Below are 19,269 nucleotides of genomic sequence, written 5' to 3'. Positions count from 1 at the left end.
ATACTAAGTCATAATTATTCGATATGAGATAGGAAGTCATAGCTGTTAGAAAATGATCTCTTTATAAGATATGGAATAGGATCTCATTATTATGAGACAGTAAGTCATTATTCTGAGAACTTTAAGTAATAATAAGTCAATTATGAGACACGTGATAGGATCTCCTTGTTATGAGCAGGTCAGTCATAATGTTGAGAAAGCTCCTCATGCTGTGGTGGTGGAGAAGGCCTTCCACAGGGAACCCGCTGTGCGTTTGGGCGCCTCTGGTGATGTGCAGGTGCAGCGCGCCGCTGTCTGGACACTGCAGGAACAGAGACACTGGGCAATCCGCAAACACGGAGGTCACGTGATCCGACCCCCGCGAGTGAGCGCAGATCGTCGCTGGTGTTGTTGTTGCCGCCGGTGTGACTCGCGCTCACTCTCTGTCCCGCTGCCTCACGCGCGCACCGGACATGTTCCTGCTCCGGCATGTGCGCGTGGCTGTCATGGCCGCCGCCGCTGCGTTCGGAGCCGCTGTGTTTATGACCATCAACCTGTTCTACAGCAGGAGAGTGTGGACACCGGAAGACTACTGCACCTTTAAAGAGGTCTGTGTTCCTTTCACTGCTGAAACAGCATCATAATAATAATAATAATAATAATAATTCTTCCCTCATGTATAATCAAATCGCAGTCTGTCATAATAAAGCCTGTGCTAGCATTATATAACACATTCTGTACCAGGTTATATATGGGCATATCAGCTACATCCTGAAAGGTGTTCATACGCACAGGTAAGTTTCACTTAATGACGTCATTAACGTCCCATCAAACATGGCTTCCTTTTTATTACTGAAGTAAGCCTGCTCATCAAAAACAAACTTTCAAGTAGCAAGTAAAATAAGGACAACTTGTGTACAGGTTTACAGTCAGTTTACTCAGACTTTTGCCACCTTTTCAAAATCCTCCTGGGGGAGAAAAGTGCGTGATAGACATCTCATCTCATCTCATCTCATCTCATCTCATCTCATTATCTCTAGCCGCTTTATCCTGTTCTACAGGGTCGCAGGCAAGCTGGAGCCTATGGAGCACTTGCATGTGACGTCACAGCCGATCCAGATTATGACAGACGCCATCGTGTCGGTCAAACGCCATATTCCGCCTTCTACTTCTGGTTCTACTTCTGCTTTTACTTCTACCTTTTCTTCTGGAAAACCCTACTATATACAATTCTACTACAACGGCTGCGGCTACAAGCTCTCCCTACCTGTGCACGTTTTTTATGTTTTTTGTGTGTATTTTTGCGTGTTGTTCGTCTGTACCGGACTTCAATATCCACTACAACCGTATGGACTTACTGGACATTGGTTTCCAGCAGAAAATGACGGTTTGTAGCGATTTCCATCTCATGCACAACATTCCGGACGAGAAAAAAAAAAAAACATTCCGGACGAGATTGCGAGACCAGCGGGGTCTCCGTGGATTGTTATTGGAAGCAAAGCGAAGGAGGCAGCGCCGGGAGTGGAAGCAAAAGCGAGGCTACAGGCAGAGCCGGCCTGTTGACTAAGCTCAGAAAACAGCCACTCAAATCTCCACTGCCAAGCCTCTACCTCTCCAACGCCAGATCCATGTAAACAAGACGGACGATTTGGAATTACCTTATTCTATTCTATAATCGGCTGGTCAGTGCTATACTCAATACTTAAGTGACTTACCCATCCAATGAGGATTATTTTCTTGTTTACAAGATGCCACATCTGAGTCACTGACAAATCCTGAATTTCTGTAAAGAAAACTGTCCAGAGATTTATAAGCACGCAGTGCTTCACCACTGAACAGCGAGGGAAAGTTAATGAGGTAATCATACACGTCCGGGTATTCCGCTGGCAGTTCAAAATCCGGTCGTGAAAACTCCGTCCGGTAAGCCATAAGGGTCACAAATCTGTAGATCGTTTATTTTAGACATATATCTAGTTATCTGTTCATTAGAAAAATGAGCCGTGTAGTCCGTCGGTTGAAATTGATCCATTCTGTACACGAGTGCAGCAGTATTCAGCGGTGTTTTTGACCAACAAGATGGGGGTTGTGTACTTTCTGGTCACGTGACTGCAAGATCTCTATCCCAGCTGACTACGGGCGAAAGGCGGGGTACACCCTGGACAAGTCGCCAGGTCATCACAGGGCTGACACATAGACACAGACAACCATTCACACTCACATTCACACCTACGCTCAATTTAGAGTCACCAGTTAACCTAACCTGCATGTCTTTGGACTGTGGGGGAAACCGGAGCACCCGGAGGAAACCCATGCGGACACGGGGAGAACATGCAAACTCCACACAGAAAGGCCCTCGCCGGCCACGGGGCTCGAACCCGGACCTTCTTGCTGTGAGGCGACGGCGCTAACCACTACACCACCGTGCCACCTACTCTTGTCTTGAATTTTAATATGATAACAATGAAAGGGAAGTCTTAAATCAGATTTTTAGCTGAAGAATCTCATGCCTGAATATTGTATCCATACAGAGACCCACAGAAAATAACACAAGTGATGCTTTAGAAGAATGTTTATAATTTCTTAAAATAGTCACAGTGAATGAAAGTATTATTGGATTGCATCAAATGTGTTTTCCTTTTGTAAGCTCATGTAAAAATACAGAGAACTATAATATCATATATAAATTAAATAAAATTTTATTAAGATTTAACCAAAATAATAACAACTCAATTAAATAAATACTGCACTGTCTTAGTACGACTAAAATGCCTCTCTCTCACTAAATGCTTTCCAACAGAATTTTTAAAAAGCATTAGAAATCCTATCGGAATGCAGCAAAGGAATTTGCTTATTTGCAAACTTTGACTGAAAGTTTTCAAACAAAGTTTAAAAATGGCTCTATAAATACTACCATACTATCAGAATATACTCCACAAAGAAATTCACTCGAATGCAAAATTTTAGTCCGACCAAAATACACTCACTAGTAATCTTTCACTTAAAACCTCAAAACTTGATCAAAATCAATCACTTTCCAGATAATTCACTTGTAAACTTTCACTTGTAAACTTTCAAACATAAATTCAAAATAGCACTAATGCCGCTTTTCCACTACAAACGCGGCTGAGTCGGGCTGAGCCGTGCCGTGCTGAGTTGGGCTGAGCGGGGCTTTTGGAGTTGCATTTCGACTACAACCGCGCTGAACCGTGCTGGCTGGAAGTGGGTGGACACATTGGGTGGAGTTACCGAAAGTGGGTGGACGTCAGGTGATGTCGTTAAGCAGCGCAAACAGTGACATCAGTGATCTTTTAAGCGGTAGTCTCACGACCCGAATAGTAAACAATAAACATGGAGGACATGGAGTCGTTAGTGTTGCTGGTCTTGGTGCTGTGGCTTGTTGTCACCGACAACGCCAACAGATACTGGCAAGAGCGTATAGATGAGGTGAGGCACATAAGGCTTCAGAAATTCTCGTAATTCGTAATTCTTCTCCTTCCGGGTTTACGGTGTTTACAGATCCCAGCGTGCTCGCGGGGCGTGTGTGGGCATGTGAGGACACTCCTCCTCACCAATCAGTGCACAGGGGAGTGTCTGCTGACGCCCCCAACCTCACTCGGCACGGCTTGGCTCGCTTCAGCCCTACTCCAAAACGGTGCGAGTTTTAGGGGCTAAGCAGGGCTGAAGCGAGCTGAGTCGTGCTGGTTTTTGGTAGTCGAAACGTGAGCCATGTCGGGCTGAAGTGAGCTGAAGCGAGCTGAAGTGAGCTGAAAAAGGGTAGTGGAAAAGGGCCATAAGACACTCCCACACTATTCAAATACACTCACCAAACAAATTCTCTGTCATGCAAAATTTCACTAAACACTTTAGAAGTTGTACAGTTTGTTTCTGAAATGGTATGGAAGACTAGTTTATTTTCACACTCAAATGTCCTAGTCCGGGAGCCATGGGGTCGGACCCGGAATTTTTGGTTAAAGTTTTTTTTTTTGCTTTATCTTATAGATTTGAGGTAGCTCTTCAAGATTTAAGAGGGTGCCCGGTGATATCCCTTGGGCAATTTAATATATTAACCCTTTAATGCCCTATATGCCCAAATAATGGAAGAAAATACAAAAAAAAAATATCAGTGTAAATACTGATATTAAATGCACCAAGTTGGCTGTATCTGATAGGTATTCACATTTTTCTCTATATTTGTCATTCAAATACATCAAATGTGGATTAATTAACCCTTTCATAACTTTTCCAAATTAGCGATTTTTATACAAGTATTACATAAACTCTACAGTTAATACAAAATAATGATCAATATCTATGTAAGAACTATACAGCATGCAAAAGAACTATATACAGCATGCACACACACACACACACACACACACACTAATGACCAATAACTATGTAAAAGAACTATATACAGCATGCATACACTCACACCAATGATCCACTATGTAAACGAACTATATACAGCATGTATACACTCACACCAGTGATCCACTATGTAAAAGAACTACAGCATGCAATAGAACTATATACAGCATGCATACACTCACACCAGTGATCCACTATGTAAAAGAACTATATACAGCATGCAATAGAACTATACACAGCATGCATATACACTCACACCAGTGATCCACTATGTAAAAGAACTACAGCATGCAATAGAACTATATACAGCATGCATATACACTCACACCAGTGATCCACTATGTAAAACTACAGTATGCAATATATCAAGCATGCACAATGGCATATACAGCAAGCGCACACACACAAGAATAGCAAAAGATACTGATTTTCAATTAACCAAATTGGCTGTACAGTATTCACGCTTTACTGTCATTCAAATTAGTCAAACGTGTAATTGACCCTTTCATAAATTTGCAAAATTAACAATTTTGATACAAGAACTACAGTACATAAAGCATGTACGTGCATGCATGCATGCACACGCACACACATATGGCCCTTTTCCACTACCCTTTTTCAGCTCACTTCAGCTCGCTTCAGCCCGACACGGCTCGCGTTTCGACTACCAAAAACCAGCACGACTCAGTTCGCTTCAGCCCTGCTTAGCCCCTAAAACTCGCACCGTTTTGGAGTGGGGCTGAAGCGAGCCAAGCCGTGCCGACTGAGGCTGGGGGCGTGAGCAGACACTCCCCTGTGCACTGATTGGTGAGGAGGAGTGTCCTCACATGCCCACACACGCCCCGCGAGCGCGCTGGGATCTGTAAACACCGCAAACCCGGAAGGAGAAGAATCACGAATTACGAGAATTTCTGAAGCCTTATGCGCCTCGCCTCATCTATACGCTCTTGCCAGTATCTGTCCGCGTTGTCGGTGACAACAAGCCACAGCACCAAGACCAGCCACACTAACGACTCCATGTCCTCCATGTTTATTGTTTACTATTCGGGTCGTGAGACTACCGCTTAAAAGCTCACTGAATCAGTGACATACAGAGCATCGTGGACGAGTTCGCGGAGCGCAAGGCTCGTCGTATGCCCTTCAAATAATGCGCGCAGTAGGCTATTGATGTTTTATTATGAGCCATGTACAGTATGTCACCTAATGTTTTTTTGTTTCTGAGTTACATGTTCGTTTGAAGGACTTAATGTACAAAATAACATAGTTGCACCCCGTAGTGTTGAAATTGGTAAACACAGTGCATTCAGTGAGGTTTGCACCGCCCTCCTTTTATTTCTGACTCTTCCTGTCACCGTTGCAACCTCTGAGCGCTCATTCGTATGCCCTTCAAATAATGTGCGCAGTATAGGCTATTGATGTTTTATTATGAGCCATGTACAGTATCCTAATGTTTTTTGTTTCTGAGTTACATGTTCGTTTGAAGGACTTGATGTACTAAATAACATAGTTGCACCCGGTAGTGTTGAAATTGGTAAACACCGCAGTTGCGGACATTTTGTAGCCTAAAATGATGTTATGATAAGCTTTAATAAAGGGCCCGGTCATTTGCCCCGCCCCCGGCCCGGCTCTGACTTGTTCCGCCACTGTCACTGATGTCACTGTTTGCGCTGCTTAACGACATCACGTGACGTCCACCCGCTTTCGCTAACTCCACCCAATGTGTCCACCCACTTCCAGCCAGCACGGTTCAGCGCGGTTGTAGTCGAAATGCAACTCCAACAGCCCCGCTCAGCTCGACTCAGCTCGACTCGGCACGGCACGGCTCAGCCGCGTTTGTAGTGGAAAAGCGGCAATACACACGCACACACACTAATGAGCAATAATTATGTAAAATAATTACATACAGTATGCAAACACACACACAAAACACAAAAACTATTTAAGGAAAGAACTAAGAGTTCAGATGAAAAAAAAACCCTCTAAACCCTTTGCCATTGCTTAGTGTCTGTAAAAATATGCTTATGTACTGGATGCCAGCTAGTACAGAGGAGAATGTTAAGTAAACCTTACTCCCCAACGTTTTAAAAGTCGTGCTAGTCAGTGGAAGAGCAGTGTGGTTTGGAGTGGGGGTGAATCGGGGACAATGCCCTGAATTTTACTAGGGAACCAGGAACATTACTATTTCAACAGTCAATATCGTAAAAATAAGCAATCTATTAGCTTAATGTATTAGCTTAAGGAAACCTTACTGCCCAACGTTTTAAAAGTCGTGCTAGTCAGTGGACTGGCTAGTGCACATGACTCTCAGTCCACAAGCAGTGTGGTTTGGAGTGGGGGTGAGGGTAAGGTTAACAGACTTTTGAGATGATAATCGGGGACAATGCCCTGAATTTTACTAGGGAACCAGGGACATTACTATTTCAACAGTCAATATCGTTAAAATAAGCAATCTATTAGCTTAATGTATTAGCTTAAAAAAATCAGTGACTAGCATTTACTAGGTGAGAGTTGGGTGTGCTAGCCAGTGTTGTGAAACTATGGGTCTAGTTCACTGGTGAGCAGTGAGTACATGTCACTGCTCTTTCATGATTACAGTCAAATAGTTTCTCTGCTTAGCTTATGCGTGCTGTGATCTTTTGGGGGCAGTGTGATTGACAGAGTTAGCAAGATAGCTACACAAGTTGGCTTGAATTAGCTAATTGTGTCCCTCATATGCCCCTGCAGAAGTAAACACAAGGATGACAATGGAGTGTATGCCTAATAATTTAAGGCTCGCATTAACAACCAAAGTAATAGAGTAATAAAGGGCTTTTTGGTATAAGCCCCGCCCCAATTGCATGGCCACACCCCCAACCATGGCTGGAACCCCACCCCCAGGCCTTAAACTCATCCTATTATGTTAACAAACACAAAAATAAGTATGATATATAGACTTTGGTGAACATAAAGTGAAGAATGTCAAAATGTCAGAATTTAGGCTATGACTGCAGCACATCCAACAATAAAGGGCCAATATCCGGAATTGCCCAAGGGATATCACCGGGCACCCTCTCTTATCTTAATGAGTAGACCTTGGACAACAACAAACAGCAAAAAAAAAAACTTTAACCGACGAAGCCAGGTTCAGCCAAATTTGGGCCTTTGGCTCCCGGACTATCCATTATATTCTGATTTAAGGTATCTTTACCTTAAAATGTGTAACTGGCTGGTCGAACATTTGCTTATCCATGGAAATTCATTCTCCCAGGCAACCTGGTATTTGCATTCGTATTTTTGCCATGTGGTATTGGGTTTAGTGGCCATGATGAATGAGTGCTTGTAAAAAATGTCGGACGGCTTGGGTGAATCCTACAGTACATTATGGAAATGACTGTCGTTCTGTTTGTTCTGTTGGTTAAAAATCAGTTGACGTCAGCAGTGTTTCTCATACGATTCTGATTGGACATAATTGGGAGTATTTTTAACTTGGCGGTAGGGATTTCCCAAAACCGGGAGATTATCCAGTTTTTAACAAATACGATCAGGAGGCGGGAGACGGAGGCTAAAATCGGGAGCCTCCCGCCGAAATCGGGAGGGTTGGCAAGTATGTTTATTAAGTTTGAATAAATAATAAAAAAATTCGGGCTTCCTATGGTGAAGTGGGCAGATTTTGAAATTTAAAATTTCAGATAATCCTGTGGACGAAAACATGAAGACATAAAGTTACTTATTATCAAAAAAATTAAAAATAAAAACGAGATAAACATTTGACGTAACCGAAATTGTATCTTCTACCTGTAAAGTTTCCACAAAACAGCATCTTATGTTACGATTTGTTCCCATATTGATGTATTTCCATCTGGAACAGGAAGCCAATCAGCGTGACATCATGCTGAACTTGATTTCCACAACGTGACGTTTTCTGTAAGGGTGCGTCGGTTCATAGGCTCCGACATTTAACATTTACGGACGATGATATTTATACACTGTTTAGTTGGAACTAGCTTGGGATGTTTTTCAGCGTTAAATGTAACTATAAATGGATAAAAAGCAATAATGCATCAGAATTTGTACTCCACGGCAAATTGTTGTGGTAGGAATATTTTGGAAAATAATGTACTTCAGGGTTACAAATCACCCCATGATGGATTGTTTTCCTGTAACAGAATACACTGATGTGTTTTATTCCTTATTTAAGAAATTAAAAAAAAAAAAATGATTCCGGCAAACTTTCCTGTAAAAAAGTCTCTCATGAGCATGTCATCAAGGTGAAATACATATCAAAGACATCAAAAGACAAGATTTGTGGTTTTATTACGTACGTATGTATGCATAGTATGTATTGTATGTTTAATTTTATGAAGCCTCATTTGCATAAATTAAATAAAAAAATGGCCAATTAAAAAAATACTTGTAGAAATATCAGCAATCAGATGGGAAGAATTGATTGTAATATCTGGTTGTTGTTTTTTTTTAATACACTGTTCACCAGTAGCGTCTCACTTTAAAGCTAGACTGCCTTTCAGATTTTTCACATGTAGGTCGTAAAAAGAATTTTCCCTGACAGCCAGTTATTTTTGTTTAGTGGACCGAAAGCTACTGAATTCAAATCACAGACTTCCAATTTTATTAGTTTTTTAAAAATAAAACAATTAATGAATTCAGGGCCACGTGGCCCTAAATTCTCTGTTACTTTTTCCTGCTTCACCATGACCCAATTCAAGATACTACTTCATGCATCACATGGTGGGCTTTCCCCGTTCACGCAAGGCATTATGGGATACAAATTTGAAACAGGAGAGAAAAATGGAGGACGTGAGCGTGCGAATGAAATGTGAAAGATGGACTACAGTAACGGAAAGAAAGTGAGAAGAAAAGACGTTATGTTATATATGAAGGAAAGGAAACGCAGGACCAAACTAATAAATATTGGCGCTCAGTGAGCACCTCGGTGTGATCAGCTGTTCGTTTAGCGACAGAATGATGGAACTGTCAGTGCACGCTCAAAGGTAAACCTGTAGATGGCAGTAATGCAACACTGTGGATGCCAACTGCCGTAAAACCCAAAAGAAGAAGAAGAAGGTAAACCTGCGCATGCGCACACGGACTTCCTCTGTCTGCTTGACTGCGCCAAGCGAGCGATTTCATGCACATTATTTGCTTTAATCCCCTCAAATTAAATAACTTCCCAGCCACAGAATGGCCTGATATTTTGTGAGATATTACAGAAATAAACCTATATCACAATGACCCCATTTCAGACGGAACTAAATTTCACTGATTTTATGAAATCGAAAGGCCGTCTAGTTTTAATATCTTGTTATTCCAGGAGAGTTAAATTCAAAATTCAGTACATAATCTCTGTGGTAATCAGTTGATGACTCGGATCATTGGATCAGGCGTATTCAATTTGGTAGAGTTTCAGTGCTGTGGTTCTTCTACTGGATAAGTTGAAGCAGTGGTCTGTAAATGATCTGCACTCAACAAAAAATGAGAAATAAAATCCAAAACAGAAAGGCATGCATTGTTTAGAATAGAATGGAATAGAATAGAATAAGTCTTTATTGTCCACCAAGGTGGAAAATTATCTTTGGCTCACCATCACATATAACATACAAACAACACACATTTCAATAACGCGACTTGACAAACAGCAACAGACAACAAACACAGAGGGTTGTGCAAAATGGAATAAAATAAAGTAAAAAGACAAATAACAGTTATCAGTGTCTGTGGATCACTCACTTTGTTGAGTTAAGAATACTAATGGCGTTTGGAATAAAAGATTTTTTAAATACACTTTTAGCCAGAGGGGCCCTATAGCACCTCCCAGACTTCAGAAGCTCAAATTAGCTAAAAAAAAAAAAGGATGGAAACAGTCTGCCACTATTCTTGTAGATTTCCTCCTCAGCCTTTCGGTGTAGAGGTTAGCTAGATGTTTTTGGGGTTTTCCTACTATTTTGCTTGCCATTGACACAATCCTATTTAATTTATTTTTGCACTTACAACTTAAAAGAAAGCACAACTTTATTCATCACGCACGTGAAATTTCCTCTCTGCATTTAACCCATCTGAAGCAGTGAACACACACATACCCACACACATACATACCCAGAGCAGTGGGCAGCCATGCTAACAGCACCCGGGGAGCAGTTGGGAGTTTGGTGCCTCGCTCAAGGGCACCTCAGCCCAAGGCCGTCCCATAACCTAACCGCATGTCTTTGGACTGTGGAGGAAACCCACACAGACATGGTGAGAACATGCAAACTCCACACAGAAAGGCCCTCGCCGGCCGCTGGGTTCGAACCCAGGACCTTCTTGCTGTGAGTTGACCGTGCTAACCACTACACCACCGTGCCGCCCACACAAGTGTCCGAACCAAGCAGGGAGATGGAATGTTAAGATACTCTCAATATGTGTTGTGTACACAAGCTCTAGAATCTGAGGGCTAACCCCAAGACAGCTCAATCTTCTGAGAAGGCTGAGTCTCTGAGAACACTTCTTAAAAATATAATCCGTGTTCTCAGTGAAACACAGCTGACAGTCAAGAAATGTGCCAAGATATTTAAAAGTTTGCACAGTTTCAACACGTTGACCATTGAGTGAGACTGGCTCTGTTGTCAGGCCTTGCTTCATACAGAAGCCTCCGCCACCGTAAGGTGCAGGAGGCATTATGTTTTCGGGTTGTCCGTCTGTCCGTCCGTGCGTCCGTCCCGAAACCTTGTGAACGCGATATCTCAAAGGCTAATGAAAGGAATTTCACCAAACTTTCACCATTTGTGCGCTTTGGGACAAACATGAACTGATTAGATTTTGAGATCAAAAGGTCTGAGGTCAAGGTCACTGTGAGGTCAAATGGCTGTCCGAAAACCTTGTGAACACAATATCTCCAAGGCTGATACAAGTAATTTCACCAGGTCAGGATTACTGTGAGGTCAAATGTCCATCCCCAAATCACAACTTCATAAGGTGTGTAGTCTACCGGGCGGAGGCATCCCCATCAACGCCGTTGGCATCGAGTTCTATCTAGTTGTCACATTTATTTCTAACTGGCTATTATTACACCCTGCTTCCAGGGCCTTCACATGGGCGGAGTAGGTGGCCTCACCAGAGGGATCATTTTTCTGAAACAGGCCAACTAAGGCCATGTCATCCGCATATTTTAATCAATTTAGCAGTGTCATTATGAAGAAGAGAATCATTTGTAAATAAAGAAAATAACAAGGATGATAAAACACTGCCTTGTGGACAGCCTGTGCTTATAGTAAGCACTCCTGATTGAGTGTCACCAACTGATACCACTTAGTGAGGGGGCGCATGCGGACGCTGCGACCGGCAGTGAGAGTTGACGTTCTTGTGTCAGCGTCACGTTCGTTCTTGTTTTATCTTGTTTTATCTTGTTTTGTCTGGTTTTAAGTACGTATAAGTTTTTTTTAATTGAGATTTTAAGTGTGCGCTGTGTTTTTATTAACTTAATATGGGTCTGTTACGCCCCAAGCTGTTTGTTTTACTCCTTCTCCTGTTCACGCTGTGCGTCAGCTGTGCAAACGAAGCCAGGAGGCAGTACAGCAGGAATGAGCTCCTGAAACTGAACTGTGTGAGGCCGGCTGGCGTGACAAGTGTCATGCTACAGGTTCCAGACCTCATTTTGAGACGAAGACACGAGAACAAATCCTCCGGCAGAGCAAAGGAGAATGGAAGGTGGAAGAGAGGGAAGCAAGGGGGTGTCTGGCTACGGCTGAGGAAACTGCAGCTCAACCGGACCCCACTGCCCTCGATGATCCTGGCGAACGTTCAGTCCCTCAGGAACAAAGTGGACGAACTCCAGGGAAATGTCCGCTTCCAGAAGGATTTTAAAGACTGCTGCGTGATGGCATTCACAGAGACCTGGCTAACTGAGCGTGACCAGGATGGTGACCTGTCAGTCAGTGGCTTCGGAGCACCACACCGTCTAGATCATGACGCTAAGGTGACGGGGAAAACACAGGGAGGAGGGGTCTGCCTCTACACTAACCTGAGATACTGCACTTCTCTGACTTTGAGAGAGAACATCTGCACTCCTGATGTGGAACTTTTATCAGTATCTCTGTGCCCCTTTTACCTGCCCCGCGAGTTTCCCCAGCTTTTTATCACCGTTGTGTATATTCACCCGAAAGCCAATGCGTCTTCTGCCTGTAAAACTATTTATGATGTTGTGCAGAAGCTTCAATCTATCTCGCCTGACGCCCCAAACTTTGTATTGGGTGATTTTAACCACGTTTCCCTTAGAAAGACAATTCCTAACTTTACTCAATATGTAACATGTCCCACTCGGCAGGATAAGACTCTCGACCTTTGTTATGGATCAGTGAAGGAGGCATATAAATATTTTTCTTTACCTCCTCTGGGAAATGGAGATCACAACTGTGTCCACCTTCTACCCACAGACAGAACTGTTCTAAAGAGGGAAAAAGTCCAAACAAAGGACATTAAAAACTGGACGGAGGAGTCCGTGCAGTGCTTGCAGGACTGTTTTGACTGCACAGACTGGAACATGTTTATAGAGGCATGTGTTGGGGATTTAGATGAACTAGCAGATGTAACATGTTCCTATGTGGCCTTCTGCAGAGACATGATCGTACCATGCAAGAAGGTCAGAATTTTCCCCAATAACAAGCCCTGGGTTACAAAATCTGTGAAAAGATGTGCTTTCAAGTCTGGTTCTGTCCCTGCTTTTGCACAGAGCCACTAAGGAGCTGAAAATTAACATTTTAAAAGCAAAACAGAACTATAAAATTACAACCCCGATTCCAAAAAAGTTGGGACAAAGTACAAATTGTAAATAAAAACGGAATGCAATAATTTACAAATCTCAAAAACTGATATTGTATTCACAATAGAACATAAACATATTAAATGTCGAAAGTGAGACATTTTGAAATTTCATGCCAAATATTGGCTCATTTGAAATTTCATGACAGCAACACATCTCAAAAAAGTTGGGACAGGGGCAATAAGAGGCTGGAAAAGTTAAAGGTACAAAAAAGGAACAGCTGGAGGACCAAATTGCAACTCATTAGGTCAATTGGCAATAGGTCATTAACATGACTGGGTATAAAAAGAGCATCTTGGAGTGGCAGCGGCTCTCAGAAGTAAAGATGGGAAGAGGATCACCAATCCCCCTAATTCTGCACCGACAAATAGTGGAGCAATATCAGAAAGGAGTTCGACAGTGTAAAATTGCAAAGAGTTTGAGCATATCATCATCTACAGTGCATAATATCATCAAAAGATTCAGAGAATCTGGAAGAATCTCTGTGCGTAAGGGTCAAGGCCGGAAAACCATACTGGGTGCCCGTGATCTTCGGGCCCTTAGATGGCACTGCATCACATACAGGCATGCTTCTGTATTGAGGTTTTTCACCCACGTGACCAAGTCATGTGATGCTGCCATTTTGGATGTCACGGCTCGAATCAGTTTGAATGCGAGGAAGGCGACAAACGAAAAACATAAAAGAAAAAGGAGCGAGATGCAGAAAACACCTTCACTATCCAGCGACGTAGGGCATTTACAGGGCGAGCAGAGGGAGAGGTATTTGCAAAAATTGAGGTTAGCAGGCTTAGAGAACGACGTTTACCTGCTTCCACCAGGATTGTTCACTGACGTACGGAAGTACACGAAGCCCTCGTCTTTACCTGACTTCGGCCCACATGATCTGTATACCTATGTCGTTAAAAACCCATCGCCATACACAGGTATTGATCTGAAAGCGTATAAGAGTTTGGATGCCTACAAATATTTTGTGTCAGGCTGGGTAACATGCCTACATCAGCGGGTCGTCCCTGGAGCCGGTGGTCGCCATCTTATTACAGCTAAGGTTTGTTCACATTTTCATTTACTTTTGGTCCTCAGGATAAACAAAATGTTATTAAATGTCATTGAAATAACTTCTTAGTCTGCTGAGACATGGCCCGTTATAAATTTGCTGTTACCAGGCAATGACCAAGAACTGTATTATTAGGGTCGGTGTCTGTGTTGTAGCAGTGTACTAGCAGCTAGCTGTTAGCACTAGCTAATGTCAACAACATCATAGCTGGTATGTTACTGTAGCAATGTTTACGTTCAGTCATTTGGATGACTGTTAAAACCTTTCAGTCTCAAGTTTTTCCTTTACTGTATTTACTAGTTTACTGTAATTATGATCCGGCAGCTATTTACACCGGATCCAGTGTAAATAGCTGCCGGAGCGCGCTCCGGCTTGCTCCCTCTCAAATTAAGCAGCGCGCTCCGGCTTGCTCCCAGAGCAAGCCGGAGCACGCTCCGGAACCTCGGCCGGAGCACTCCGGGAGCAAGCTGGAGCGCGCTGCTTAATTTGAGGGGGAGCAAGCCGGAGCGCGCTCCGGCAGCTATTTACACTGGATCCGGTGTAAATAGCTGCCGGATCATAATTACAGTAAACTAGTAAATACAGTAAAGGAAAAACTTGAGACTGAAAGGTTTTAACAGTCATCCAAATGACTGAACGTAAACATTGCTACAGTAACATACCAGCTATGATGTTGTTGACATTAGCTAGCTTGACCTTCAAAATGGCGGACACCGTGGCGTCACGTGACCCTGTGACTTCAGGTGAAAAACCTCAATTGGAAATCACAAAATGGGCTCAGGAATATTTCCAGAGAACATTATCTGTGAACACAATTCACCGTGCCATCCGCCGTTGCCAGCTAAAACTCTATAGTTCAAAGAAGAAGCCGTATCTAAACATGATCCAGAAACGCAGACGTCTTCTCTGGGCCAAGGCTCATTTAAAATGGACTGTGGCAAAGTGGAAAACTGTTCTGTAGCCAGACGAATCAAAATTTGAAGTTCTTTATGGAAATCAGGGACGCCGTGTCATTCGGACTAAAGAGGAGAAGGACGACCCAAGTTGTTATCAGCGCTCAGTTCAGAAGCCTGCATCTCTGATGGTATGGGGTTGCATTAGTGCGTGTGGCATGGGCAGCTTACACATCTGGAAAGACACCATCAGTGCTGAAAGGTATATCCAGGTTCTAGAGCAACATATGCTCCCATCCAGACGACGTCTCTTTCAGGGAAGACCTTGCATTTTCCAACATGACAATGCCAAACCACATACTGCATCAATTACAGCATCATGGCTGCGTAGAAGAAGGGTCCGGGTACTGAACTGGCCAGCCTGCAGTCCAGATCTTTCACCCATAGAAAACATTTGGCGCATCATAAAACGGAAGATACGACAAAAAAGACCTAAGACAGTTGAGCAACTAGAATCCTACATTAAAGCCGCAAGCGGCCTCGACGGGCCCTCGCGCCAGCGGCCAAGGGGGGCGGGGGCATGCGTCCCCGCGAAATACCTTCCACAGCTTCTTCGGCAAGAGACATTACTCCCACAATGGCGACAAAGCACAGAATTGGACACATGGTAACAATAGGGTTTGCCATAACCAGCACCCCCAGGGGCGAAAGTGCACAAAATTTGGCGTATATGTCAGGTGAGCTATGAAGAGTTTGCGTATGAAGTTTGATGACAATTGAGTAAATAGAAGATGAGATATGGATTTTTGAAGAATAAATTTTTTGGTTTTTCCCATGTCAGTAGGTGGCGCTATGCTGTACATGAGCGATGATGAGTTGGAAAAATAAGTGTCTACAACAGCAGCGTACTATCACAAGGTAGTGGCGTGAAGGAAAAGCATTATGGAATTATTAACCGAAAACCCGTTTTGGAGCAAATGCGTCGGCCAAAAACAGCGCCCCCCATGGACGAAAATTCCCAAAATGTGGTATACATGACATGGGAGGTAGTAAGAGGGTGGCCGTGAAATTTGACCAAATTTGAGGAAAGATTGGATCTTTTGCCCAAAAATAGCGCCCCCAGTGGCGAAAGTGCACAAAATTTGGCGTATATGTCAGGTGAGCTATGAAGAGTTTGCGTATGAAGTCTGATGACAATTGAGTAAATAGAAGAGGAGATATAGATTTTTGAAGAATAAATTTTTTGGTTTTTCCCATGTCAGTAGGTGGCGCTATGCTGTACATGAGCGATTATGAGTTGTAAAAATAAGTGTGTACAACAGCAACGTACTATCACAAGGTAGTGGTGTGAAGGAAAAGCATTATGGAATTATTTACCAAAAACCCGTTTTGGAGCAATTGCGTCGGCCAAAAACAGCGCCCCCCATGGGCGAAAATTTCCAAAACGTGGTATACATGACATGGGAGGTAGTAAGAGGGTGGCCGTGAAGTTTGACCAAATTTGAGGAAAGATTGGAATTTTTGCCCAAAAATAGCGCCCCCAGTGGCGAAATATCACAGAAATTGGGTAACATGTCAGAAGCCCAATGAGTGATTAGCGTGTGAAGTATGAGCAGTGTTGAGCAATTAGAAGATTTGTTATGAATTTTTTAGCATGTAAAATTTTGAAGTGAAAATTGATTGACGTATAACTTCTGAACGGTTTATCCTACGTGAAACGTATTTAGTAACTTTTGTCAGCCATGTCTGTAGATGATGTCTATCAATTTTGGTGACATTCCTATGAACGGTCTAGGAGGAGTTGCGCCGTCCTCGTGGCCATGCATTTCGCACAAAAGTGAAATTACCTCACTTCCTGTTGGGCGTGGCTAATGCATTGGCATGACATTTTTGTCCGGCTTAGTGAGATACATATGCATACCAAATGGCACGCCACTACTACAAACTATATGGCAACCAGGCACCTTAATGCGGGATGCCAAAATCACAACGACTTAGGGGGCGCTATAGAGGCCCTGAGCCCCGGCCAAGTGTGGGCTTTTGGTTCTGAGTAGCGGTGGCAATTCTCGGAAGTGGCGCCAAATTTCGCGCGTTTTCGCCCATGGCAAGCGCCCCGAAAATGGCCCAACAGCGGAGAAAAATAAAGAAGAATAATAATAGTGAACTCTTACAAGAACAATAGGGCCTTCGCCCTATAGGGCTCGGGCCCTAATTAGACAAGAATGGGTTAACATTCCTATCCCTAAACTTGAGCAACTTGTCTCCTCAGTCCCCAGACGTTTACAGACTGTTGTAAAGAGAAAAGGGGATGTCTCACAGTGGTCAACATGGCCTTGTCCCAACTTTTTTGAGATGTGTTGTTGTCATGAAATTTAAAATCACCTAATTTTTATCTTTAAATGATAAATTTTCTCAGTTTAAACATTTGATATGCCGTCTATGCTCTATTCTGAATAAAATATGGAATTTTGAAACTTCCACATCATTGCATTCCGTTTTTATTTACAATTTGGACTTTGTCCCAACTTTCTTGGAATCGGGTTGTAAACTGGAAGACAAAATGGCTGCAAATAATCTTGGCTCTGCCTGGTCAAGTATGAAAGCCATAGCAGGCATAAGTAACCCAAAAAATAGAAGCACAGTCACTTTAGAGGGTTTTGACTCAGACTTTGAATAAGCAAATGCTCTTAATTAGGGCCCGAGCCCTATGGGCGAAGGCCCTATTGTTCTTGTAAGAGTTCACTATTATTAGGGCCCGAGCCCTATGGGCGAAGGCCCTATTGTTCTTGTAAGAGTTCACTATTATTATTCTTCCGTCTTCTTCTTCTTCTTTATTTTTCTCCGCTGTTGGGCCATTTTCGGGGCGCTTGCCATGGGCGAAAACGCACGAAATTTGGCACCAGTTCCGAGAATTGCCACCGCTACTCAGAACCAAAAGCCCAAACTTGGCCGGGGCTCAGGGCCTCTCTAGCGCCCCCTAAGTCGTTGTGATTTTGGTCTCCCGCATTAAGGTGCCTGGTTGCCATGTAGTTTGTAGTAGTGGCATGCCATTTGGTACGCATATGTATCGCACTAATCCGGACAAAAATGTCATGCCAATGCATTAGCCACGCCCAACAGGAAGTGAGGTAATTTCACTTTTGTGCGAAATGCATGGCCACGAAGACGGCGCAACTCCTCCTAGACCGTTCATAGGAATGTCACCAAAATTGCTACACATCATCTACAGACATGGCTGACAAAAGTTACTAAATACGTTTCACGTAGCATACACCGTTCAGAAGTTATACGTCAATCAATTTTCGATGCAAAATTTTACATGCTTAAAAATTCATAACAAATCTTCTTATTGCTCAAAACTGCTCATACTTCACACGCAAATCACTCATTGGGCTTCTGACATGCTACCCAAATTCTGTGATATTTCGCCACTGGGGGCGCTATTTTTGGGCAAAAAATCCAATCTTTCCTCTAATTTGGTCAAACTTCACGGCCACCCTCTTACTACCTCCCATGTCATGTATACCACATTTTGTTAATTTTTGTCCATGAGGGGCGCTGTTTTTGGCCGACGCAATTGCTCCAAAACGGTTTTTTTTTAAATAATTCCATAGTGCTTTTCCTTCACTCCACTACCTTGTGATAGTACGTTGCTGTTGTAGACACTTATTTTTCCAACTCATAATCGCTCATGTACAGCATAGCGCCACCTACTGACATGGGAAAAACCAAAAAATTTATTCTTCAAAAATCTATATCTCATCTTCTATTTACTCAATTGTCATCAAACTTCATACGCAAACTCTTTATAGCGCACCTGACATATGCGCCAAATTTTGTGCACTTTCGCCCCTGGGGGTGCTGGTTATGGCAAAAATGATATTGCAGCTTCTGATTTGTCAAACTTGGCAAGCGAACTCTTTACGGTATTTCGCGGGGACGCATGCCCCCGCCCCCCTTGGCCGCTGGCGCGAGGGCCCGTCGAGGCCGCTTGCGGCTTTAATTAGGGCCCGAGCCCTATAGGGCGAAGGCCCTATTGTTCTTGTAAGAGTTCACTATTATTATTCTTCCGTCTTCTTCTTCTTCTTCTTCTTCCGTCTTCTTCTTCTTCTTTATTTTTCTCCGCTGTTGGGCCATTTTCGGGGCGCTTGCCATGGGCGAAAACGCACGAAATTTGGCACCAG

At 43.1% G+C, this 19,269-nt stretch overlaps 1 protein-coding gene across 1 annotated transcript in view; it reads left to right on the top strand.

The window, feature by feature from the left end:
- The first annotated feature begins 357 nt into the window (after positions 1–357).
- Positions 358–19,269, top strand: part of arl10 (ADP-ribosylation factor-like 10) — a 47,485-nt gene continuing 28,573 nt past the window's right edge. Inside the window, exon 1 of the mRNA XM_060936493.1 lies at positions 358–587. Within this exon, the coding sequence (XP_060792476.1) occupies positions 453–587 (135 nt within the window). The 5' untranslated portion in view covers positions 358–452. The remainder of the gene's footprint in view (positions 588–19,269) is intronic.

Source organism: Neoarius graeffei, chromosome 12 (genome assembly GCF_027579695.1).
Source record: "Neoarius graeffei isolate fNeoGra1 chromosome 12, fNeoGra1.pri, whole genome shotgun sequence".
In the NCBI taxonomy this organism is placed as follows: Eukaryota; Metazoa; Chordata; class Actinopteri; order Siluriformes; family Ariidae; genus Neoarius; species Neoarius graeffei.
The sequence above is the reverse complement of the archived record's forward strand: the minus strand, read 5'-3'. Positions and strand labels throughout refer to the sequence as shown.